The sequence below is a fragment of the Equus asinus genome, chromosome 8 (genome assembly GCF_041296235.1).
Source record: "Equus asinus isolate D_3611 breed Donkey chromosome 8, EquAss-T2T_v2, whole genome shotgun sequence".
In the NCBI taxonomy this organism is placed as follows: domain Eukaryota; kingdom Metazoa; phylum Chordata; class Mammalia; order Perissodactyla; family Equidae; genus Equus; species Equus asinus.
In genome coordinates this window covers 29,617,558-29,641,467 of record NC_091797.1, presented here as the reverse complement: position 1 = coordinate 29,641,467, position 23,910 = coordinate 29,617,558, and the positions used below count along the sequence as shown (strand labels likewise).

Below are 23,910 nucleotides of genomic sequence, written 5' to 3'. Positions count from 1 at the left end.
TTTTTCCCCATGGTGGTATGTAGCTGGGAATTTTTCATTGCTGTATAGTATTCAACTATGTGAACAAACCACGTGGTAGAATTTGCACAGTAGAATCCTATGCAGCAATAAAAAAGCAAACTACCTTGACTGCAGACAATAAGCCACGCAATTTGTTTGTCAGTCTTGCTGGGAATGGGCATTGGAGCTACTTCCAGTTTGGAGCTGCTGTGAACAAAGTTGCTACACATATTCTTGGATGTGCGTGTCAGTGGCCACAAGCACTCATTTGTGTTGGGAATAAATATTGCCAAACCTCTTCGCTGGTCTCCTTGCTTCAGCTCTTGCCCCCTTCTAGTCACTCTGCCACATAAAAGCCACAGGATCTTTTGAGAACATGAATTGGACCCTTTCTCCCCTTGCTCAGAAATGCCAATGGCCTCCCTTCATACTCAGAATAAAATGTCCTCACCATGGCCTACAAGGCTCTCCAGGATCCAGCCCCTGCCTGCCTCTCCTTTATTCCTACCTTCTTCACTACCTCTCTCTGCCGTCCCTTCATCTACCCACCCACCCATCCATCCATTCCATTTTGGGGTGCCTTCAGTGTGCCTAGCTTACTCCCACCTCAGGACATTTGCCCTTGCTGTTCCCTCTGCCAGAAACACTCTTCCTCTGGATCATCGCCCAAGTCCCTTTTCCCCTTTATTTAGGTCTTTGTTCAAATGTCATCCTTCAAAGAGGGATTCTAAAATGGCGCCACTCATCCTCTCTCTCCCTCCCTTTACCCACATTATTTTCCTTGATAGTCCTGGTCACCACTTGAACTTCTATTGTTCATTTGTTGTGTGTCTCCCCTTTGGCATGAAACGTCCACAAGGTCATCTCGTGGTGATCTGCTGTGTCCCACCGCCTAGAGCGGTGCTGCACATAGTAGGTCTCAGGAAACATTTGTGAAATGTGTGAAAGACACTAGCATGGGATTTGGTCAGATGCGCCTGCGTGCTGACAGCAGCTGCGTCTTCCAGCTGTATCATGGGCGAGTCCCTTCACCTGGCGCTTCTCACGCTCGTCTCCTGGGATCTTGGGACAATGCAGATCCTGATTCAGGAGATCTGGGCTGGGACCTGAGAGTCTGCATTTCCTACCAGCTCCCAGTGATGCTTAAGCTGCTGCTTCTGGGGTCCAGGCTTGGAGTAGTGAGGCCTTGACCGCTCTGAGCCTCGGTTTCCACACCTGAAAAATGGCTTCTTGTGGAGAATAAGTGGGGAAAGTGTGTGAAGCACTGTGCACGGTGCCTGGACTTAGCAGGTGCTCCGTGAGCATCTCTTGCTCCTCCTCTCGCTGCCTCTCAGGGTCTGAAACTCGAAGTCACTGCTGGTTTGCTCCCTCTGATCTTCCCCTTCCCCACGTTGAGCCCCCTAGGCAGACCCTCAGCAGATCCTTGTCCATTGTGTTTCTGCAGAGCTGGCCAGCCCCACCTGTCATGGGCAGGGGTTTGGAGAGGATTCTGGCATTTGGACAGTCATGGGAACATTATGCAAATGAGATGCAAAGCAGCAGCTAATGAGCCCAGATTGCGTTTACCCAAGCTCTGGGAACACATGGGGTAACCGTGCGGGCTAGGGGCCGGGCTGGCAATGGATGCTCTTTGGGTTGGGCCAGGAGGCAGTGACAGAAGGAGTGGCTTCTGGGGGGCATGAGGGCAGCTGCTCTGTGGCGTGGGTGGGCCCCCTCCTCGTGCGTATTTTGACCCCACCTGTGGGACTGGAGCCTGGTTAAGGTCTAGGAATAGGGGCTGAGGTCGAGCATGGTGTGCGTGTGTGTACGTGTGTGGTGTGGTGTAGGAGGTGTCCCTGGGCCTGTCTGGGGCCTGGCGGTGGGGAAGTGGAGGGCTGCAGATGGGTGATTCCTTAATATTTTTTCAGCCCAATTAACACGTGCAGAGGAAGCTCTGACAAAACTGGCGGAAGACAATTTTCCCCGAATGGGGTTCCACTTGGGAAGAGGGAGACAAAGGAGGTAGGAGACGGCAAAAGATGGAGTAGTTTCAAGGGGCACAGGCTGTTCTGACATGGCGTAACTGATCACCCATATTTTTGCTGGTTTTGGGGTCTCTTACTGATGTAAACTTTGACAAGCCATAAGGCTATCCCATTCTTGCCTCCCTTCCTTCTAACATCCCTCTTGGGGACCCTCCCCCCAGCAGAAGGGACTGGCTCAGGCTGACAGTAGGGGTCGGGTGGGAGTGGATGCTCCCTGGGCTGGGGAAGGAGGGGGTGACGGAGGAGGCAGCTTCTCCCACAGAGCCTGTCTGAGGGTAGTAGGGCAGAACCCGGGGGTCTGCCAGGTGGCAGATGGGGCTGGATCAGGCTGACGGAGGGGTGGGTGTGAGGCAGCTGTCTTTGGTATCCTGGATGGAGCTGGGTCTTTAGGAGAAAGATGATCCGGGCTGGGGGCTGGCAGGTGGGCGGGGTGGGGGGGGGTCTGCTTACAGCGCCTGGAACTCAATCCCTCCCCGCCCCCTAGCTGAGGTCTCCTCGCTCTCCAGGGAGCCTCTGCTGTCAGACGCCAGGCACCCCACCCTCCTGCCCTGGGCCTCCACTGACTCTCCGCTGAGGACCTCCAGGCCTGGGGACACCCAGCGTCGGGCTTTTGGCCCAAGGGGAAGCCCAGGCTGGAAATCACCTCTGAGGTCGTTATGGGGGGGTCGTCACTCATGCCCACTATTTGACTGGCACTTCAAGTACACATGACCCTCTCTGGCCTCTGAGCTAAGGATGAGAGCACACTTGGCTGTGAGACTCTGGAAGCTGGAAGGCTGTTGCTCTGTTTCCCAATAAGATCTTTCTTAATAGAACCAGTGTGGAGCATTGGAAAAAACTTGGCGGGCAGAGGGTTCAGATCCCAGCCTAGGCACTTACTGACTTTGTCACCTTGGGCAAATCGCTCCATCTCTCAGAGCCTCTGCGTCTTAGCCAGTCCTGTGGTCTCACCTGCAGGGCTGCTGTGGCAGCCAGAGCCGCTGCAGGAGAACAGGTGTCAGTAACTCCATGAGCTGGTGACCCTCGGGGCAGGGACTTTGTTTTGCCCGCGGCTGTGTCTCAGCACCCAGAGGAGCCCCTGGCATGAGGCGGGTGCCTAGTCAGTATCTGTGGAATGAATGAAGTGCCCTATTTCATCTATTCTGAGATGATGTTCCCCCTCACATTTGACATCTCTGGAAGTTGGGTGCTTTACACAATTTAGAGCTTGTCTTAGTTTGACTGGCAGCAGCCATGTGACGGAGAGGGCCTTAGACGGGAGGAAATAAGGAAGAGGCCATCATGATTTTATTTTATGTTTTTGCTTTTTCTCCCCAAATCCCCCCAGCACACAGTTGTACATTTTAGTTGTGGGTCCTTCCAGTTGTGGCACGTGGGATGCCACCTCACCGTGACCTGATGAGCGGTGCCATGTCTGCACCCAGGATCCGAACCAGTGAAACCCTGGGCCGCTGCAGCGGTGCACGCGAACTTAACCACTCGGCCATGGGGCCGGCCCCAGAGGCCGTCATTATTAACAGGCAGTTTTTTGCTTAATTTTCGGTTGGCTTCTGGTTCTTTCTGATTGCATCTGCCCTCTCTGGGCTGTGTGGGGTCCCTGAGAATTGCCCTGGGCACAGGGGCTGCCATGATCTTTCCTGAGGTCCTTCTGAGGTGCTGCTGGGCTGGGGACAGCACATCCTGTGGGACGTGCTGTGCGTCCTGGGCCTCAGGCCCCACTTGGTCCACCGGCTGCCCTCCTGGGGAGTGGCAGGGCAGTCTGAAGCTGGGAGTTCCCTCTGAGGAGCAGGGGCCCATTTTACTCTATCCTGTAATAATTCTCAGTAGCAGGACTGGACAGCACCCAGGGGCATGGGTGAGGATATCTGTGACCCCACTTGCCCCAGGGGCTCCAGGTAGGATCTAGTCTGGACCAGACACAGGACTTTCAGAAGGAGGGAGGGGGTGTAGGGGTGAGTGACCCTGCCCCCAACCCCACCCCAGCCCCCTCCAGCCCCAGAGCTGAGACACAGTGGGCAGATCTGAGTCTGATCCCAGAGGGCAGGTGTGGAGCACACAGTCAGATCCTCTCCCGGGAAGTGGCTCATCGGTCATTCTCCCGGTCAGGACACTTTTACTTGTGTAAAAAATCCCCTCTCATGAGGCTAGGGTTGGGGGCTTGTGCGTACCGCTGCGATTTTGTGTAGGAAGGGTTTGTGTATTGCATCTTCTGGATCTGTGTAGACATGTGTACACATGTCGTAAGGATGCCTATATGCTGATATTAGGGTTACAGTTATGCGTGTATACGTGCGTGTTCCCTGTGCATGTACAGGTAGATACACAGGCTTGTGGAAATGCGTGCGCACACGTGCATGGAGTGGGTGTTTGTATGTGTTGTTGGAGTGCACATGTGCGTGGACTCATGTTGGCGCGTGTGGTGCAGGCCTGGATGTTTGCTCTGAGAGGTGTGTGACAGCCGGGGCCCGTGGGAGAGGCACCAGAGTTGGCCTCACCAGGCCTCACTGGGAATAACGAGCCCAGGAGCCTTGCATGCCCAGACGAGTTGTTTTACTACTGTGGGCCTCAGTTTCTAATCTGTAAAATGGGGATGGAATGTCGTGGAATGAGATTGTAGATGAGTATGTCACACTTTGCCTGATCCAGAAAAGACTCAAAACAAAATTTTGAGGAGTGATTGAATGAGAATAAATAATTAAGCAAACAGAAGTGTTTTACAGAGCAGCGTGCAGTTAAGATTTTAAGGACCTGAGGGAAGTGCGTGGAAAGATGCAGCTTACAATGTCTGGTAGGCATGTCGGGAGGCAGGGGCTTGAGGAGAAAGAGAGGACAGGGGCCAGAGCAGGGTCCTGCACAGTTGAGAGTAGCCGCGGGAGCCCGTGGTCACCAGCGTCTCTGTGAAGGTGAAGTTTGCGCACCCGCCGCATGTCGATGCGGGCGCCATGCAGAAGGCGGGCGTCCCCTGGTGTACACCGGAGGGAGGCTGTCGGCGCGAGCATTGCTCGGTTGCCATAGAAACGAGCAGAAGGAGGTGGGTGGCTGGAGAAGGAGGCGGGTCGGGAGGAGGGAGGGGGAGGAGGTGGCGGTGGGGGGCGGGGAGCTGGCTTCTGCAGTTCTGGCGCTGCTGCCTTCCTGAGCCAGCGGTGGAGGGAACCCACGAGGACAAAGCCCCCAGCCCGGGCGCCAGGCCCCCTCCCCGCCCGCCACCACGGAGAAGGAGGAGGACAGCCAGCCCCTCCGGCCCTGGCCTGGCCCAGTGGGGGCAGTGCACTCCTACCTGCCCCTGGCTTGGTGCCCAGACGGGCCCAGGTAGGCTTCCCGATGGGGACAGCTGCAAGAGGCTGCATTTAGAGCGGGGCCCGGGGGCTGCCCCTGCCTTCCTCCCAGCAGCAGCTGATGGCAGGCCTAGGGGCCGAAGGGGCCAGAGCCAGTGGACCTGGTAGGGAGCAGCCAGCCTCCTGGGGGCCCTCTTCGCAACCGGGGTCCTCTCCGTCAGGAGGACTGTTCCCTGTTGCCTCTCCTCTGCACTTTGTCCCTCTCTCCACTGTTGCCACAGGTCCTGAGTGTAGGGACCTAGGGGAGTGGGCTGAGGGTACTGGAGTTGCCATGGACCCACGGTGCTGCTCCTCCCCCGGCTGAGGCCACAGGGTATGGGGGGCAGGGAGAGGTGAGGATGTCCCCACCCCTGCTCAGGGCACTGCTGGACCCTGGCCATTTGGAACCAGCAGACCCACCCCCAGCCCCACACCAGCAGCCTCCCCACTGGCCCGATGGCCTCAGGCTGGTCTAAGGCATTGGGCCGAGCCCCCTGGTCAGGGAGGTAGCATCTTTCTCCTTCTCCCCAAGCTCAGGCCCTCCCCTACTTGTTCTCCCTGCAGACCCAGACCCCAGATCCCCCAGAGGAGCCCTGTCCGCCCCCAGCAAGCCCAGGGTCTCCTTGTCAGGGTACAGGAGAGCAGGCCCAGATCGGGTGGGGTGCTCCCTCCCCCTCTCTGTCCCTCTGCTGCATTGCTCTTGGGGACAGACTGGGCTGCTGCTGGGGGAGCTCGGGCACTGCAGAGGAGCCACTGCCTCTGCCGGCACTCAGGAGGGGGTGGGGCTGGGGCCTGGGGAGGAAGCGGGCGCACAGCCTGGGCTCCGGGCACCAGGGCCAGGAGGGCCTGCGGTAGTGCAGTGGGTGGGGCGCACCTGGTCCAGGTTTGCTCTGGGAGGGAGCGTGGGGAGGAGCTCCTAGCCTGAGAGGGCCAGGGGTCAGTGTGTGCAACCTTGGGTGTGTTAGGGCGCCTGGGCGGCAGAGTCTGCCCCTTCTCTACCAGCACCCCTGAGAGCTTGGCTGGGCCTTTTGCTGGCCCTGGCACCACATTATGGAGCTTCCCCCTTGCCTGGGCGCTTGCAGGTCAGAGGACCTGGTGCAGGGGCTGAGGAGGGGTCCCCTGCCTGTGATAGGATGGGGGAAGATGTGCTGAGAGGCTGACGTGCTCAGTTCCTTTCTGCAAACGTGCGTTGCACCTGCTGAGCGTTAGGCACAGGGCCTCCCACTTTGGGGTTAAGAGCCTGAGAGGTGAGAGGGCAGGTCTTGGGGTGGCAGGAGCAGTGGTGGGGGTGCCGATCTGCCCAGGAGCCGGCAGCCGAGACACCCTGGTACACCATTACTGTTTGCCCCTGGCTTCTCTGAACCCCATCCCCCTCCTCCCACAGGGCCTGGGGGGCAGTGGCAGGTGTCCTGCTTCACCTCCAGCAGCTGGCCTGCCTCTGTCCCTGCCCGAACAGGGGGCTGGGGAGGCCTGGAGCTGTCCCTTCTCCAGACCCTCCAGGCCTGGCCGGCCCTCCCCGACTCCCAGCCTGCCTACTCGAGGCCACAGTGCCCTCTCTTTTCTTCTGTCCCATACGTCCCTGGGGTCTGTCTTGGCTCACTCTGTCTCTCTCCCACACTCTGTTGCCCCCAGGCTCTGGGGCAGTGAGCCCAGCCGAATGGCCTCCTGGGGCACATTTCCCATCCCCACCCCGTCACACCCAGTGGGCCCACTGCCCAGAGCCCCAGCCTGGAAGCCAGGTTGGGGCCCCAGGCTGCCCCCAGCAGCCTTCCTCATGTCAGAGGGAGCTGAAGCGAGGCCCCAGGAGCACTCAGAGGCCTGGGGCTCAGCCAAGGGGGCCTAGGACAGGAGTGACAGTTTGACCCCAGGCCGGCCCCTCCTCATGTGCCCCACTACGGGAGCTCTGGGGAGATAGGGAGACACCTCCACTTGGCTATTCATGGGCATCTCAGGGCTCCAGAACTGAGCTCCCCTCTGCCCCAAATTGTTGCCCCTACTGTGCTCCCATCTCAGGAAACGGCACCCCACCTGCCAGCTGCTCAGGCCCAAACCCCCAAGCCATCGGGACTCCTTCTCCCTCTCATGCACGCATCCAAACCTTCAGGGAATCCTGCTGCCTCCAGCCTCGCAGTAGTTCCAGACTCCAACCCCTTCCCACTGCTTCCAGCATCTCCACCGTCTTCTCTCACGTGGAGGACGGCAGCCCCCTGCCCGCAAGTTCCCTGTCCTCCTCGCCCCCTGTAATCTGCTCTTCCCCCAGCAGCCAGTGATCCCTTAAACGCTAAGCCAGATCCCGTGCCCCCTCTTCTCAAACCCCGCAGTGGTTCCCATCTCACTCAGTGGGGAAAAGTCAAAGGCCTCGCTCTGACCTACCAGGCCCCGTATGATCTGTATCCTCCTCTAGCCCCCCCAACCTCCCTGACCTCACCCTCCCTCCTCCCCTCACTCCCTCTGCTCCAGTCATGTGATCCCCTTGTTCCTCCACGTGGCAGCCATGCTCCTGCCTCAGGGCCTTTGCACTGGCTCTTCCCTCTGCCCGGCTGCTCTCCCCCAAGATATTTGCAGATATCCCCCTCCCTCACTCTCTTCAGGTCTTTGCTCATATGTCACTGCTGAGAATGGCCTCTTCTGACCATCCTGTGTAAGACAGCATCACTCTGAGCCCCCGTCGTCCCTCTCTGTCCCCTTCCCTGCCTTATTCTTCTCCACAGCCCTTGTCACCTTCTAACATGCTCAGTCACACACTGTTCATTGGGTTCTTGTCTGTCTGGCTCCTCTAGGATGTCGGCGCCGTGAGGGCAGGGAGTTTTCTGTCTCGCTCACTGCTGTGGCCCAGAGCTGCATCGCAAGTTTCAGGGCTGCAATTTAAAGCTAGGAGTCTCTGCCTCAGGGGCTGGCCCTCTGCATCTGTGCTGTAATGGGGGGCCTGTGACTCGGCCCTCCCAGGGGAAGGGATCCAGTGCCCCCCTGGCTGGGCAGTTGCCCAGGGGCATCGAGCTGGACAGGATGGCCTGGGTTCTTGCTTGCCTTCTGCTGCTCTAGCCATGAGACAACTCCGTAGACCGGGCAGCTTCAGCAACAGACATTTATTTCTTATGGTTCTGGAGGCTGGAAGTTCGAGGTCAACGTGCCAATCTATTGGTCCCTGGTGAGGCCCCTCCTGGCTTGCAGACAGCTGCCTCCCCACTGTGTCCTCACACGGCCTTTCCTCAGTGCGTGTGCCTGGCGCAAGAGAGCTCTGTCTTCCTCCTCCTACAAGGACACTAATCCTGCTGGACTGGGACCTCACCCTTATGACCTCATTTAACCTCACCTGCCTCCTAAAAGTCCCATCTCCAACACAGTCGCACTGGGGGTCGAGCATCAACATACAAATTTGGGGGGAGACAGTTCAGTCCTCAGCAAAGGTCTGTGGGGGTGTTAGCCCAAAGTCGGGGGGGGGGGGTGAGGTCGTCCAGAGAGATGGAGCCTCCTGTTTGAAGCTCTGCGGCTGTGGAGGCGTGGCTAATAACACCTGTGATAATAATCGCAGTTAACGTGCTGCTTCCTGGGCGTCGGCTACTCATTTCGTCCTCATGCCAACCCCGTGGGTAGGTGATATCAGCACCTCCATTCTGCAGACGAGGAAACTGAGGCACAGAGAGTTTAAGCAACTTGCCAAAGTCATACAGCCAGCAAGTGGCAAAGGTGGGACTTGAACCCAGTTGTTCTGGCCCCACGGCGAGGCTCTTGACTAATCTGCTCTTCGTGCTGACCTGGTGGGTGTGTCTGTGCTTGTTGGGAGAGCAGGTTGCCACCCCGAACCAGCAAGACATGGCTTATGACAGAGTGTGACTAGGAACCACACCAGGGAGAAGGGTGAGGGAGGAGGGCTGGGGCATTCAGGGAAGACTTCTTGGAGGAAGTGGACTGAGCTGGCCTTTGAAGGGAAGCAGGGTTATTTTGGATAGGCAGGTGCTGGGAGGGAGGACGGCATGCACCCCAGGAAGGAGGGAGGGCGTGAGCAGAGGAGCAGAGCTGGCATGAGCGTGGGGAACGTGTGCGGGGGGAGGCATGGAGGATGGCACCTTGCAGCTAACCTGGATCCTTCTTGCTGCATCTGAAGCCCCAGCAGAGGCTAGTAAGAGTCTTGAGTGGCCCCAAGTCAGTGTGGGGAACTGGGGAGCCCATCTGTTGTCTGTCTCTGGGTGAGGGGAGGGGCAGGGGGCTGCTGGGAATGTCTGTGGGACTGAGACCCACCCTGGGGGAGTGGAGGGCAGGGGCTGCTGGGAGTGTCTGTGGGACTGAGACCCACCCTGGGGGAGGGGCAGGGGGCTGCTGGGAATGTCTATGGGACTGAGACCCACCCTGGGGGAGGGGAGGGCAGGGGGCTGCTGGGAGTGTCTGTGGGACTGAGACCCACCCCAGGGGAGGGAGAGGCAGCTCTGGCTTCCCCATGGCCCTTCCCAGGTTGAGCTGAGGTGGTCCCTTAGGCCAGGAGGGCTGGTGTGACCCCCACGGAGTGCTGGCTCTAGACTGGGCACCTGGGAGGGAGGGATGGGGGAAGGACTCACCCCTGAGTCTGGGTCTGACTCTGCCTCCTCCCTGCTGTGTGACCTTGGACAAGTCATTTAACCTCTCTGAGTCTCAGAGAAGGCAAGGAAGTCACCACCCATCTCAATGGGTTGTTGTGAAGAGTAGAAATAAAGTGTATGAAGAGGCTGGCACATAGTAGGTACTCAAAAATGGTTGTCATAGTCGATACAAAGGGAGAGAGAAGAGAGGAATGATGTAACAGCCCGAGCTGTGGACACGTCTTCCGTCTGCGTGCTATGGGAGCCCTAAGGAGGGAGGGCACCATCCTGAGGGCAGAGTCATCATGGGGGATCAGGGAGGAAGGAAGAGACTCTGAAACTGGACCCTGAGAGTCAACCAAGAGGAGAGGAAGGGGATGCCAGGAGAAGCTGAGGAAACAGAGGACAGGTGGGATCTGGGACCCTCTCTTGTGGCAATCCGTCTCTTGGTTATGTCACCATCATTACCAACATTCATTGAACACCTACTGTGTGCTGGTGACTGTGTTTGGCTCTGGGGTAGAAAATTCACTGTTTCTGCTATTTGATGAATGAATGTTCCAGAAGGTCCTTGGCATTCATTCATTCAACAAATATGTACCATGCACTTACTCTGTGCCAGGCACTGCTCTGGATGCTGGGAATACCGCAGAGAACCAGACAGACAAATATCGCCAACCCAACAGAGCTGACGTTCTAGTGGGAGAGGAAGCACTAAACATGAGGAAAACTCTAATGTTGAGAGCCTGTCACAGGCAGGGAGTGTGGGGGTGGAAAAGGAGTCACAAGTTTAAATGAGGGGGGCCAGGACATTTGAGCAGACCTCGAAGTCTGTAGGGGGGACTATTCCTAGCCAGTGCAAAGGCCCTGGGGTTAGAACAGCAAGAAAGTCAGAGGAACTGAAGGAGAGTAAAAATGGTGGGAGATGAGGGCAGAGGGGTGAGGGGTGGGACAGCAGGTCATGCAGGGCCCTTGGCAAGGAGCTGGACTTCTGCTCGGGGGAAATGGGAGCCACAGGAGGGTGGTGAGTAGAGCAATGGTGGGATGTGACTTGGGTTTTACCAGTTTCCCTCTGGCTGCTGTGTAGGGAACACACTGGGGCTGGGGCGAGACAAGCATGGTCAGAGGCAGGAAGACCAGTGAAGGGGCTACTGCAGGGGGGTGATGGGGGCCAGGACCAGGGCAGTTAAAAGTCGAGCTCAGGATCTGCTAATGGGTTGGGTGGGGTAGGAGGAGGAAGAGGAGCTGGGGTCGGAGGCCTGTGGTTGTTAGTGACCGATGACACAGGAGTCCACACTGCGCCGTCCACCCCAGGCTGCCCTCTCTGGGCTCACGCTCTTCATTCCTCCGTCCCTTCTGCAAGCCAGGGCTAGGCGGACCAGGAGCAAGGCCCCTGCCCCCCGGGGTCTTTCAGAGGCAGCGCAGCAGGCCTGGGGCCTGAGGATGACACCTTTCACCTGGGGCTCCTTTCTGCCAAAGGAAAGATCCAGGTCAGGATGAAAATGTCACGTTTCCGCAGCGTCTATGTTTTTCAAAAAGAGCTACTACTCCTTTATCATTTGATCTTCAAAAGCAACTCAAGTATTGTTTTCGCATCACACCAGTTAGAAAACTGAGACCCCATGATGGGACTTGGCCAAGGTCTCACCAGCACGGGGGAGGCTGGAGCCAGTGCCCAGGCCACCCGTTCCACAGGCCGAGGGCTACACCATCCTTGTGGCAAGAGAGGGGCCTGGCATCTTCCCTGGCTCCAGGAAAAGAGAGGGCCTGCCCCGAAATGGCACAGCAATGGTGACACGTCAGTAATGAGAGCTGACAAGCGCTATCAGTCAGGTCTCAGCCTCAGGCTTCCGGCTACAATGTGGGGGTGACAGCAACACCCCACCTCGCAGGGTGCGTGTGAGGATCCGATGGGTTAGGACGTGGGAGCAGTCCACTGCCAGCTATTATTATTCATGATAAAGGGCTTTCAGGGCCAGAAAAGGTCAGCTGGGCATTGTGCCCACTTGATGGGTTGAGGAAAGCTAGGAGAGGATCGGGACTGCCCCTGGGGGTGGCAGATACCGGCCACACCAGCTTCCTGGCTGAGAAATGCAGCTTTTCAGTGATGGCAGCTCTTGGCCGCCATTCAGGAGGGAATTAAGAGCATTTGGTGAGAATTAAACCTCCCACCTGCCCCCAGGGTGGGGTGTGGGGCCAATTTGGAGGAGGCGGGGCAGCGTGAGATGGTGGGTCTGGTGGGTGTGGTGCTGGGGGCTCGCGCGCCCCCTCCCACATCCCCTCCCTGGCCCTGCCTGTCTTCCTGAGCCACTGCTGTGCAGATCCAGCCCTGGTCTGGAGTGGGCCGGACGCTTAACGTCCCATCACATTCTTAAGTCTGGTCATATCATCCTCATTTCACGGCAAGGCCCAGGGAGGCCATGTGAATTGCCCAAGGCCACACAGCAGTTTGGTGGCAGAGCAGGGGCCCCAAGGCTAGAGCTATGTCCACTACACATGCTACCTCAGCCGGGAGCCCAGGAGACCTGTTACCTATCTACACTGAGGGAGGGACCACAGCAGGTCCACCCTCCCTGAGTCTGGACAAGGTGAGAATGGTCTCTGTCATCACACATTCTCTTCTAGCCTGACATGCCAGGTCTTAGCCGCACTGTCCCCTCTTTCCATCCTTAGAACGCACCCTCTGTCTTGGCTCCCAGCTCCCTCAGCTCTCCTCCAACACAAGCCAGAGGATTTTTAAAAAAATGCAGTTTATGCACACAAGGCAAAATCTGAAAGGCACAAAAGGACCTACAGTGAAAATCTCCCTCCCACCCCACCCCCCAGCCACCCAGTTCCCCGAAGGCAGCCACCATTACCAGCTTTCCAAAAATATTCCCTGTTTCTATAGCTCCCCCCATACGAATGGAAGCGTCCGCAGCCACGCTCTTCCCCACCTTGCTCATTTGGTTTGAGTGGCATGGCGTGGGGAGGGCTCCGTTCAGGACTGGAGCATTCCGTGGCAGGCCTGCACCATAATTTACTTAACCAGTCCCTGGACGGGCATCTGGGTTGTTTCCAGCCTTTGGCTTTTACAGGCAGCGCTGCAGTATATGGAATTGGGCATCCTCGGTCCGCGCAGCTGGCTGGAGGGTCCGCTCCTGGGAGGGGGGCTGCTGGGAGAAGGATGTGTGCCTCTGCACAGTGAGTGAGAGCGCCAGGTCGCCCCACTGAGGTCGTGTCAGGTCACCTCCTGCGACCCAGGGTAGGTTCCACCTTCACTCCCTACCCTCCGCCCTGCTCCCGCCCCCACTGCCAGCCCGCTGACAGCTGTACCTTATGGGGACCCCAAAGAGCAGAGTTCAGTACAACCTCAAGGGCTCTGGCCGGGGCACTGGCCCAGGCTTCTCACCTAAGGCGGCTCGAAGTCCATCACATAGCCCTCGTTCACTCCTCGCATCTAAATTCAAAATGGTCCTCTTGAAGCGGGTGCTACTTTATAAGTGAAAAGTGCCAAATTAAGAAGAAAAAGTTCAGACTCATTGCTTTGTCCCTTGATGACATCCAATCACCTCTCTCTTCCCCCGCCACCCCGTGCATGAGTTTGTGGGAGTTTGTCTGAGGTTTTGCTAATGGGAGAGGAACAAAATACCTTTAGTGCCTGAGAGAAACCAAGGGGCAATACTGGGTTATTCCTGGGGAAAGAGCACTAGGCCCTGGACAGATGGGGAGACTGAGGCCACAGAGGGGGAGGGATCCTCGCATGTGGGTGCCACCTGCTCTGAGCCTGAGGGCCAGCTGCTGGTAAGGGCTGGGGGTCTGCTGGACCCCCAGTTTGGGCTGAAGCCTGCAGAGGCTAGCCCTCCCCCAGCGTCCTCATTGGTCGGGGTTCATAGTCCTCTGCAGGGAAAAGGCAGTGAGATGTCCCCTGCTGTCCCCTGCTGAAGGCTGGCGGCTGCTCGTGGGGTCAGGACGGCCTGGACTCGCTGTCCTTCGAGAGCCATTCTTGCTTGGGGTGGAAGTGAGGCCTGGCTGGGGGAGGGGAACAGGGCAGCGCCTGCTCCAGCCTGGGGCAGCACACGGCCTACATTGGACAGCCGTGATGCCAGCCGACAGATCCAGGGCACACGCAGCCGCTCGATGCTCACACGGATGGCAGTGCTCTGACCTGCAGGCCAGGAGGCCGCGTGTGCAGGACTCTTAGGAGACATGTAAGTGGTTAACGGAGGCTTCCGAGGCTGGGCCCCAGGGCAACCAGAAGGGCATCTGCCGAGGCCCAGAAGCTCAGGGATCTGCGGAGGCGCTCAGCCTGGGCCAGAGGTGGGAGGAGGCCCTGCTGCCAGCTTCCCAATGGCCTTGGGTCCAAGCTCTGGGGGGGGGGAGCTTCTGGGAGGATCTAGAGGCGAGACCAGGGACTCTGCGTTGGGTGGGGTGGCAGGTGAGGGAACTGGAGGGTGTTTGGGGCCTGGTGCAGGGATCTAGCTGGGTCAGGGTGGGCAATGACGAGGTGGACAGAGAAGCCAGCGAGGGCTCATTGAGCCCCAGGGCCAGGCCCTGGGGAGGGGGAGCAGGACACGCATGAAGATAGGCCTGCCTGCTGGCCCCCAGGAGCTGTGTGTGTCTATGGAGCAAACCACAGATTTGGATAAAGCTAATACGCAACACACGGCCCTCACTTGTAGCTCTGCGAGTACAGGAGCGCCGTTGGCACCACGGTTCCAGTGGTTGGGGCAGGTTCTGAGAAGTGTCCACTGGAGCATGAGGACGGATTTGGGGTCCGGGGAAGGAAGGGATCTAGAGCAAAGGGCTCATGGAGGAGAGCTGGGGAGGTGGGCATGAGGGGGACTACAGGGTGAATCTTGGGGTTACCCCAGGGTTGGTGAGGCAGTCCCAGGGCGGGGAGTCCTCATCCCGATGCACAGCTCGTGCCTGCGGGGCCCCAGGCCTGGAATGGGGCACATGGCGGCACTTCCCTGATGTCCAGGGATCTCTCTCCTGCCCTCCTAGCGCATGAGCAGCCCAGCGTGGTGACCGCCGTTCCCCAGCTGCCCATCCTCCTACGGCCACACCATGTCCGGCTCCTACGATGAGGCCTCGCTAGCTCCGGAGGAGACCACTGACAGCTTCTGGGAGGTGAGGCTTCAATGTTCCCCAGGTCCTGGGGAATCACACAGCCTGGCCATGTGGAGGCCCAGGCTCCCATCCACCCCATGACCTCAGGCCCTGCTCTCTAGTCCCTGGGCCCCTCCAAAGCCGTGTGTGTCCAGCAGGCAGTGGTAGCCATAAAGTGGGGGAAGACTGAGCTTGGAGCCCTTCTGCCCCACAGCTGCCCCTGGAGAGATCCTGCAGTGTTTCATAACGTGGAACAGGCCCTCCTGACGCTCTGCTCTGGGGGCCCTAGCTTAGACTCCTGGCATTCACACAGGCAGCTATGCACTTCACAGCTTACACAGCCTTTCATAGCTGAAGTGAAGTTGGCAGGGGGTCGAGCACAGGTCTCAGAGAAGCAGAGTGAATTCTGGGAACCCCACAGCAACAGAGACGTGGAGACCAGACTAGAAGCCAGGATTTCAGGAGCCTCCCAAAATAATATCTGAGACCCAGAAAAACATTTTTCCTGTTGGCTTCCAAAATCCAAAGCAAAAACTGCCAAACCTAAATTAATAAGTGTTTAATGAGATGTCTCCAAAACATAATATTACGTCAAAAGCTGCAGCTCAACTCAACGCTTCTGTGACTCTGCATAAATATAATAGATTTAGCTCACAAGAACAAAATGAATAATTCATTCTAGCCCAAGTCCAAATTATAAAAATCCTTCCGCATTTCATGGCAGCGAGGAAATTATGTTTACAGTGGGATGAGGGAGTGTGTAGACGGTGGGATGCGATGCGGGGTGCTGAGGCCTCGGAAGTGGGAGGGTCGGGGGTCCCCAGCGCATCCCCGCGGGGCGGCGAGGCGGGGAGGGTGGGGGGGGGCCGGCAGGGCTGGACAGCGGGGAGGCGGGGAGGCGGGGAGGCCGGGGCCCCGCGGGAGTCGCGCTCGCTGCTTGGCCGCCAGGTGGGGAACTACAAGCGGACGGTGAAGCGCATCGATGACGGGCACCGCCTGTGCAACGACCTGATGAACTGCGTGCAGGAGCGCGCCAAGATCGAGAAGGCGTATGCGCAGCAGCTCACCGACTGGGCCAAGCGCTGGCGCCAGCTCATCGAGAAAGGTGCCCCCATGCCCACCCCGGGCCACACCCCAGGCCCTCACGCTCACCGGCCCCCCTCGGCCCCCTCCTCCCGTCTGGGTCCGGGGAGCGCCAGCCACTTGGATGCGTCTGCATCCTTGAGCCACAGCGCCTCTTCAGGCACTGTCCCCACACCTGCACTCTTTCCCTCCCAGACCAAACCAGCGCCCCCGCCCCCCCTTCCCTGTTCAATTCTACTTTGTACAATTTTAGGTTGGATTAAAAAAAAAACTTTTTATTTTGAAATAATTTAAATTTAGAGAAAATTTGCAAGAAGAGTCCACAGAACTACGTACCCCTCACCCAGATTCACCAGTTAACATTTTACCACGTTGGTTTTCTCACTTCCTCTGTATTTTTAGGCATATTTTTCCTGAACCATTTAAGTTGGAGACATGCCCTTTCACCCTAAATTCTTTCTTTCTTTTTTAAGATTGGCACCTGAGCTAACAACTGTTGCCAATCTGTGTTTTTTTCTTTCTGCTTTTTCTCCCCAAATCCCCCCAGTACATAGTTGTATATTTTAGTTGTGGGTCCTTTCAGTTGTGGCACGTGGGTCGCTGCCTCTTCATGGCCTAATGAGTGGTGCCATGTCTGCACCCAGGATCTGAACCAGCGAAATCCTGGGTCTCCGCAGCGGAGCACATGAACTCAACCACTCAGCCACAGGGCCAGCCCCACCCTAAATTCTTGATGCGTCTCCTAAGAATAAGAACATGTGCTTACGGAACCATAGTTCAACTATCAAGTTCAGGACAGTAATGTGGCCCATATGCAAATTTTATTATAGCAGTTGTTTGTGCTGGCCCAGGATCCAATCCAGAACCACATGCGGCATGTAGTTGTCGTGTCTCTAGATTCCTTTCATCTAGAACAGTTTCAGGTTGGGGTTTACATGTATTTGGTTAATGTTTCTCTTTTCCACTGCACTCTAAACCCCATGAGGGCAGGGGCTGGGCCCATACTGCCCCGCACAGTGCCTGGCCCAGAGTTGACGCCCAGGATACAGAAGAACAAATGACTGTGGAATGTCTGGTCCTAGTGGCCTTCCATCACCAGTTGGTTCTTCAATTTTACATTCAGCCCATATTCCTGGAGCACCTACCGTGTACCTGGTGCTGTGCTGGGTTTGTGAGAGCTCACAGGGTCCAGGCTGCCCCCCATGGGACTCACAAGCTGATGGGGAAGACGGGGAGTAGGCACAGAGGCAGATGCTAGGAGAATTCAGTGAGAGCTGCAGGCTGAGGTGTGTGGGGATAGAGCAGTCAGAGAAGGCTTCCTGCGGGAGGTGGCAGTCCTTGGGCCCTGGAGGATGGACAAAACTATAGGGAGAGCATTTCTGCTGCCATGGGAAGTATGGGGAAAGCCTCAGAGAAAGGCATGAGGGGGGCCTCTGGGCGGGGGGTGATGAGGGCCTGGTGACCCCGTGGTCCTTTCCTCAGGCCCACAGTATGGCAGTCTGGAGCGGGCCTGGGGCGCCATTATGACGGAGGCAGACAAGGTGAGCGAATTGCACCAGGAGGTGAAGAACAGCCTGCTGAACGAGGACCTGGAGAAGGTCAAGAACTGGCAGAAGGACGCCTACCACAAGCAGATCATGGGCGGCTTCAAAGAGACCAAGGAGGCTGAAGATGGCTTCCGGAAGGCCCAGAAGCCCTGGGCCAAGAAGATGAAGGAGGTGCCCGGTGGGCGGCTGCCGCAGATGGGGCCAGGGTGGGCGGCAGAGGGAGTCCGCTCAGAGGGAGGGGTCTACAGTGCTCTGCTGCCGGGGAGCAGCACTGCCTTCCACCCACAGACGGGGCAGGCTCGGCGATGTCCGGCGGGAGGGTGTCCGTAGGGCAGCAGGCAGTGCCTTGCAGGGAAACATCCACAGATGGGTGGGCCCTGCTCCCAAACACCTGAGCCAGGGCCTGTGTCCCTTCTGCCTCTTAAGACTGTGCCCTCACAGCTCCCGGCAGGGGGGAGGGGTTGACGAGTGACCACGTCCACGCCTGCTTACAAATAGGAGCCCTGGCCCTGTCCCCCTGCCCCCACAGCTAGAGGCAGCCAAGAAGGCCTACCACCTGGCCTGCAAAGAGGAGAAGCTGGCCGTGACTCGGGAGATGAACAGCAAGACGGAGCAGTCGGTCACCCCCGAGCAGCAAAAGAAGCTGCAGGACAAAGTGGACAAGTGCAAGCAGGATGTGCAGAAGGTGCCAGCCAGCCGGGGTCTGAGGCCCCTTGGAGGGGTGGTGGCTGGGAGCTGCAGGCCTAGGGCTCACATGCCCTTTGCCCTGGTGCCCGTAGACACAGGAGAAGTATGAGAAGGTGCTGGATGACGTGGGCAAGACCACACCCCAGTACATGGAGGGCATGGAGCAGGTGTTTGAACAGTGCCAGCAATTTGAGGAAAAGCGGCTGGTCTTCCTCAAGGAGGTGCTGCTGGACATCAAACGTCACCTCAACCTTGCTGAGAACAGCAGGTAGCTGGGCGTGGCAGCGTGGTGGGCACAGGCACGGGCGGCAGAGGGTAGAACTGGTGGGCAGGGCATCCCGGGTCCCATGTTATCGTGACAGAAAGGTGGGGGACAGAGCTGCAGGGGCCAAGAGGGAAGAGGCTGCAAATACAGCAGCTGCCTGGGTGCGAGCTGACGCATCCATGTACTCAAGAAACATGCGTGGATGGATGGGTGAGTGGCTAAGGTGGGGATGGAGAAGGGTGCCCACGGGGCACGCCCGGAGCTGCCCACATGGAGATTGCTCCTTGGGAAGCCTGCGCGATTCCTAGCTGGGGGGCACACCAGTGCCCGGGTCCCCAGAATGGGCCCCGGCCTTCATGGAGGATGAGAAGGCCATGGTGCATCTTGCCCCCCACCTACCATCTCCCTCGTGCACAGCTATGTCCACGTGTACCGGGAGCTGGAGCAGGCCATCCGGGGGGCTGACGCCCAGGACGACCTCAGGTGGTTCCGCAGCACCAGCGGCCCCGGCATGCCTATGAATTGGCCCCAGTTTGAGGTGAGGATGTGTGAGGGTGAGGGAGGCTGGAGAGCGGGGAAGGGCCCTCAGGGGCAGCCCCCAGTCTCACTGCTGCGCTGGCGCCCACCAGGAGTGGAACCCAGATCTCCCTCACACCACCACCAAGAAGGAGAAACAGCCCAAGAAGGCAGAGGGGGTGACACTGACCAATGCCACTGGGGTGGCAGAGTCCACATCCCAGGCTGGGGACCGTGGCAGGTGAGTGCCTCCTATGGAGCTTCCTGGGGGCCAGAGGGGCCCACACACTGGGGCAGCTGAGTTTTACCCCAGGAGACAAGAAATGATCTGAGTCACAGCAACCACGTGCTCCTCTCGGTGTCAGTGGCAGCTAATCCTTTGAGAGCACCTATTGTGTGCCAGGCACTGTTCTAAGCACTTTCCATATATTAAGTCTTCAGAGCCTCCAGACACTCTGAGAAGTGTGTAAATATTTCCAATTTACAGAGGGAGAAACTGAAACCCAGACAGGTTAAGTGACTTGCCCAAGGTCACACAGCTAGTTAGTAAGCCTCAGGGCCACGATATGATGCCCAAGAGGTCTGGCTCCAGAATCCTCACACTTAACCACTAGGTTGTACTGTCCCTCTCAGATGAGGGGCCAGATGTTCTCTGGGGTCCCCTTCTGCACCCCCTCACTCAAAGGCTGAGTAATAATGCTAATAGTCCTGCCTCACCTCTGTTTAAAGAGCTGTCATAAGAGTCACTGGCCCTGGACCCCTTCTCACACGGCCCATCCCTGCTCCAGCCGTGGTAGAATTTGAGGCCAGGGCTCCGGGTGGGAGGAGGGGGCAGCCCTGGGGACGAGGTAAGAAGCCATTCATGCCGGGTCCTCTCTCTGCGTCTCAGCGTTAGCAGCTACGACCGGGGTCAGACTTATGCCACCGAGTGGTCGGACGACGAGAGCGGGAACCCATTTGGAGGCAGTGAGGCCAACGGGGGCTCCAACCCCTTCGAAGACGACGCCAAGGGAGTGCGTGTGCGGGCCCTCTACGACTACGACGGCCAGGAGCAGGACGAGCTCAGCTTCAAGGCTGGTGCGGAGGGCGGGGCGGGCGGCCGGGCCGTGGGGCGGGGCCGGAGGGCCGGGGATGCGGGGGATGCAGGGATTTGCGGACCACGCGGCTGGGGCGGGGCCTCCTGGGGGGGCGTGGCCACGACCTGGAGCGTGACCTGTGCCCCGGGGCCAAGTCTCGAATTAGAGAGCCGGGGCAGGACCTGAGAGTGGGTGCCAGGGGTGGAGTCAGGACCTGAGAATGCAGTGGGGGCAGAGCAGGGACCTGGGCTGGGGGCGGGGCCTGAGGGCAGAGGATGCCAGGAGGAGGGACAGGACCCGGGAAAAGAAGCTAGGGGCGGGGCCTGGGCTTCCGTGGGGCAGGGCTGAGACCCAGATGAGGTGTGTGGCTTAGGGCAGCACGTGGGTGTCTGGGCGTGGCTGGGGCTGGTCTGCAGGGGCGGGCAAGGGGCGGGGCATTGGGGTCGGCCCAGCTAGACAGCGTCCGAGGACGTTTCCGGCAGTGTGGGGCTCGCGGTCAGCCGTCTCTGAGCCCCTGTCAGTGAGCTTCCCTGTGTCCTCTTCTAGGAGATGAGCTCACCAAGCTGGGCGAGGAGGACGAGCAGGGTTGGTGCCGCGGGCGGCTGGACAGCGGGCAGCTGGGCCTCTATCCTGCCAACTACGTGGAGGCCATCTAGCTGCCCCGCTTCCCTCCCCACTACCCCTCCCTCCTCGTCCGCCCCTCCCCTCCCTGTCCACTCTTGTCCCCCTCCCTTTGCCATAGAGTTCCAGACATATTTTCCGATCAAGCTTTTATTTTTTTAAAAGTCAAAACAGAACAAAACAAAAAATAGAAAGAGACTGAGCATTTGCAGGGCCGCCTGGAGGCCAAGGTGGTGGGACTCGGGTGACGGCCCCAGGGTAGGTGAGGGTCTTAGGACTTAGCCCCACAGAGACATCACAACATCTGCTCTTCAGACCCCACCAAAGAGCCTCCTGAGCCCTGAGGGGCGTCTCCTGGACCCTTCCATCCTGCCTCGCTCCGCCAGCCTGCCCCTCCCCCCAGGCTGCCAGCACCTGCCCCCCTGCCTCTGGGCCAGGTTTCCTGACCTCTTCCTCCTGCCCCACCCCGCTCCCCTTCCACCAGCTCCCCTCGAAGGCCTCCCCTCCAGACCCCAGAGAAGGGGGCCTCCCAGTCCTTGGTCTTCCACTTCGCCCTGGGGGATGCCCTTCTTCTCCCAGGCTCACCCCACGGGACTGGTGGGGCTGGACGAGGAATGGCCACCCTCTTCTCCCATAGAGGTTTCTAGGGTTCCCTAGACTCCCCCAGACATGAGGAAGGGTGAGCTGGAGTCGGTGACAGTGTCGCTGGGTGTAGGAGGGGGAGTGAAGGGGGAGCAGGCCCTCAGCCTTCCCACTCGAGGCTCAGCTGAGGGACCCAGACCCTGCTGGGGCCTTTCCCAGCTGTCAGCACTGGGCACAGGCTCCTCCTCGGAGCCACACCCCTCAGTCCCCTACAGAGACCCCGCCCCTCTTATAATCCTCAGGCACGGGGGAGGGGCCCCAAAGCCCAGGGCAAAGCCAGCAACAGTAGCAGCCTCCTCCCGGTTTCTGGGGAGGAGGGCATCTTGCCTACCTGCCCCCACCATGTCCATCTAAAACCATAGGCCCGCTAGGGCTGGCCAGCCTCTATGAGACCCAGCCTTGTGGCCTCCCATCTCTCTCTCCCCTTCTCTGGCCCCCTAGGGAGTCACTGTGGGGCCCATGGGAGCTTCCAGCCTGGGACCAGCGGGGGAAAGCCTGCAGCCAATGGGAGCCGCAGGGGTTTGGCAGGAGCCAGGAGCCCTGGCCTCAGGACCAGGATGGTCACCATGTCTTTCTTCCTTGTCCCCTCCCCCCAACCCCAGCCCTGGCCCCTGGAGAACATTCTCCCTGCTGGCAGCCCCTCCTTATCTCCAAGCCTGAGTCTCCATTACAGGAGTTTTGGTGGCGGGAGGAGGCAGAGGACCCCCCACCCCCAGAACAGGAGTGTTTCCCACGGCTGGTGGAAGACAGTGGTGCTGGGTTACCGAGTATCAGTGCCCATGGGGGAAGAGGCGGGGTGTGACCCAGGCAGGACAGGACCCCAAGAGGGGGGATGGCTAAATGAGGAGTCTCCTGGAACCTCTGGGACGAGGCCCTGAGACATCCTGCGGCACCAGGTGACCTTGCTCAGGGCTGATGCCACTTCTGGGCCTCAGACTGCAGACACCTCCCCTCCCACAGCACCTGGCTCCCTGGGCCTCCAGGTAACGGCCCCTCTGTCATCCCTCCGTCCTCCTTTGCTCCCTGCTTCTTCTCCCAACAGCTCACTGTTAGGAGGTCATAGACCCCAGCCTCAAGACCCCGACCCTGCTCGTGTGGACACGGAGGATCCCGGCAGAGTCTGGCAGGAACCTGAGCTGGGGCAGGCCTCCCTCAGGGCCAGGGGAGTCGGGGGGGCGGCACCCCCAGGGACAGGCAAACTTCCCCCAGCACCTCCATTCTTGTCACTGTCGGTCTCTGGGCCTCTACTGCAGCCTGAGATGTGCCCTAAGCCCCTCAGAGCCTGCAGCAAGATTTCGGAAGCCCTCAGCTCCCAGCTCCAGAACAAAGGCCTCCTCAGCCTCGCCCCCAGGCAGGGGTCGGGGTTGGGACCCGCCCCTCACTGCTTGCCCTCGGATGGCAGGAGGCCGGCACCTGCTCCTTGGGGCCTGGGCTCCCCCTCTCTGTGCCAGCAGCTTCTCAGCACCTGGGGAGGGGCTGTGGTCCTGGCTGGACCCCAGGCCTGTCCCCCTCAGCCCTCTAGCTGCCCAGTCCAGGGCAGGGACTTGAAACCCCCTTCATTCTGAGTAACCACCTCCATGGCCCCATTTGGGACCACTCTCTCTTGGTCCCCAGGCTCCTCAGGACCCCAGACTGGGAGGGTCCCCCACCTGGAAGTCCCCTGAGCTCTGGGGCCCAGCCCCACCTGTCAGTGCTGGTGTCAGGGCACTCAACACCGATCGTGGGGGCCACGCCCTCACTGTGCCCACTGCCTCCTGTAGCCCTCTGCTCCCCCATGCTGCACGGGCCCACCCCGCGGGCTCGGCGAGTGAAGTGTTTGTCCCTGTTCACCACCGTTCTGCGCCCGGCTCTGCGAGGGGCCGGGCTGCCCGCTGCCCACCGTCTGCCGCCCTTGGCTTCTGACTCCATTAGTCCGACACTTGTGAAACGACACTTGTGAAACTCCGAGAAGTGCTGTGGTCTCAGCAATGCACCTGTTTTGTACATGATTGTGTAATTTAAAGGTATATAAATACAAATATATATATCTATAAGTTGTGACTGTATGACTGTGGATAAAATCCAGAACTGTGTCAACCTGGCTGGACATTGTTATCTTGAGTCCTCTGTCTTTCGAGCCCTGAGAGATCTGTGGTTGGGATATCTGTCGGGAGGTGGGGCCCAGCATGCTCCATGCTGTCCTGGCTGATCACTGACGGCCGGAGGACTGAGGGCTGGTCCCCTCACCTTTCAGGGGCCCCGGGGCCTGTCTATACAGAGAGGGCTATAATAGGTGCTCTCTGAGGCAACTGGGCCATGGCCTTTAGGGTCCTGGGTGCCTGACTGACCAGGAGAACTCAGATATTTGGGGTCTAAAACTCACAGTTCAAGGATGAATTTGACCCCCAAGTAGGTTTCTTTTCTTTTCTTTTTTTTTTGAGGAAGATTAGCTCTGAGCTAACATCTGCCGTCAATTGTCTTCTTTTTGCTGAGCAAGACTGGCCCTGAGCTA

General features: G+C 58.7%; 1 protein-coding gene across 6 annotated transcripts in view; it reads left to right on the top strand.

Moving 5' to 3' along the window:
• PACSIN1 (protein kinase C and casein kinase substrate in neurons 1) overlaps positions 1 to 23,521 on the top strand; it is a 53,708-nt gene extending 30,187 nt beyond the window's left edge. For 4 of the 6 annotated variants that reach the window (XM_070515073.1, XM_014846284.3, XM_044776493.2 and 1 more), the window contains 9 exons: positions 14,878 to 15,003; positions 15,931 to 16,087; positions 17,548 to 17,783; positions 18,142 to 18,297; positions 18,392 to 18,567; positions 18,982 to 19,102; positions 19,194 to 19,321; positions 19,970 to 20,157; positions 20,703 to 23,521. In XM_070515073.1, coding sequence (XP_070371174.1) covers positions 14,941 to 15,003; positions 15,931 to 16,087; positions 17,548 to 17,783; positions 18,142 to 18,297; positions 18,392 to 18,567; positions 18,982 to 19,102; positions 19,194 to 19,321; positions 19,970 to 20,157; positions 20,703 to 20,812 — 1,335 coding nt within the window. In that variant the 5' untranslated portion in view covers positions 14,878 to 14,940 and the 3' untranslated portion in view covers positions 20,813 to 23,521. Of the gene's footprint in view, positions 1 to 5,086; positions 5,334 to 13,926; positions 14,082 to 14,877; positions 15,004 to 15,930; positions 16,088 to 17,547; positions 17,784 to 18,141; positions 18,298 to 18,391; positions 18,568 to 18,981; positions 19,103 to 19,193; positions 19,322 to 19,969; positions 20,158 to 20,702 lie in introns of those variants that run through there. The other 2 variants (XM_044776492.2, XM_070515072.1) reach the window with 2 other exon arrangements.
• Positions 23,522 to 23,910: the final 389 nt, after the last annotated feature.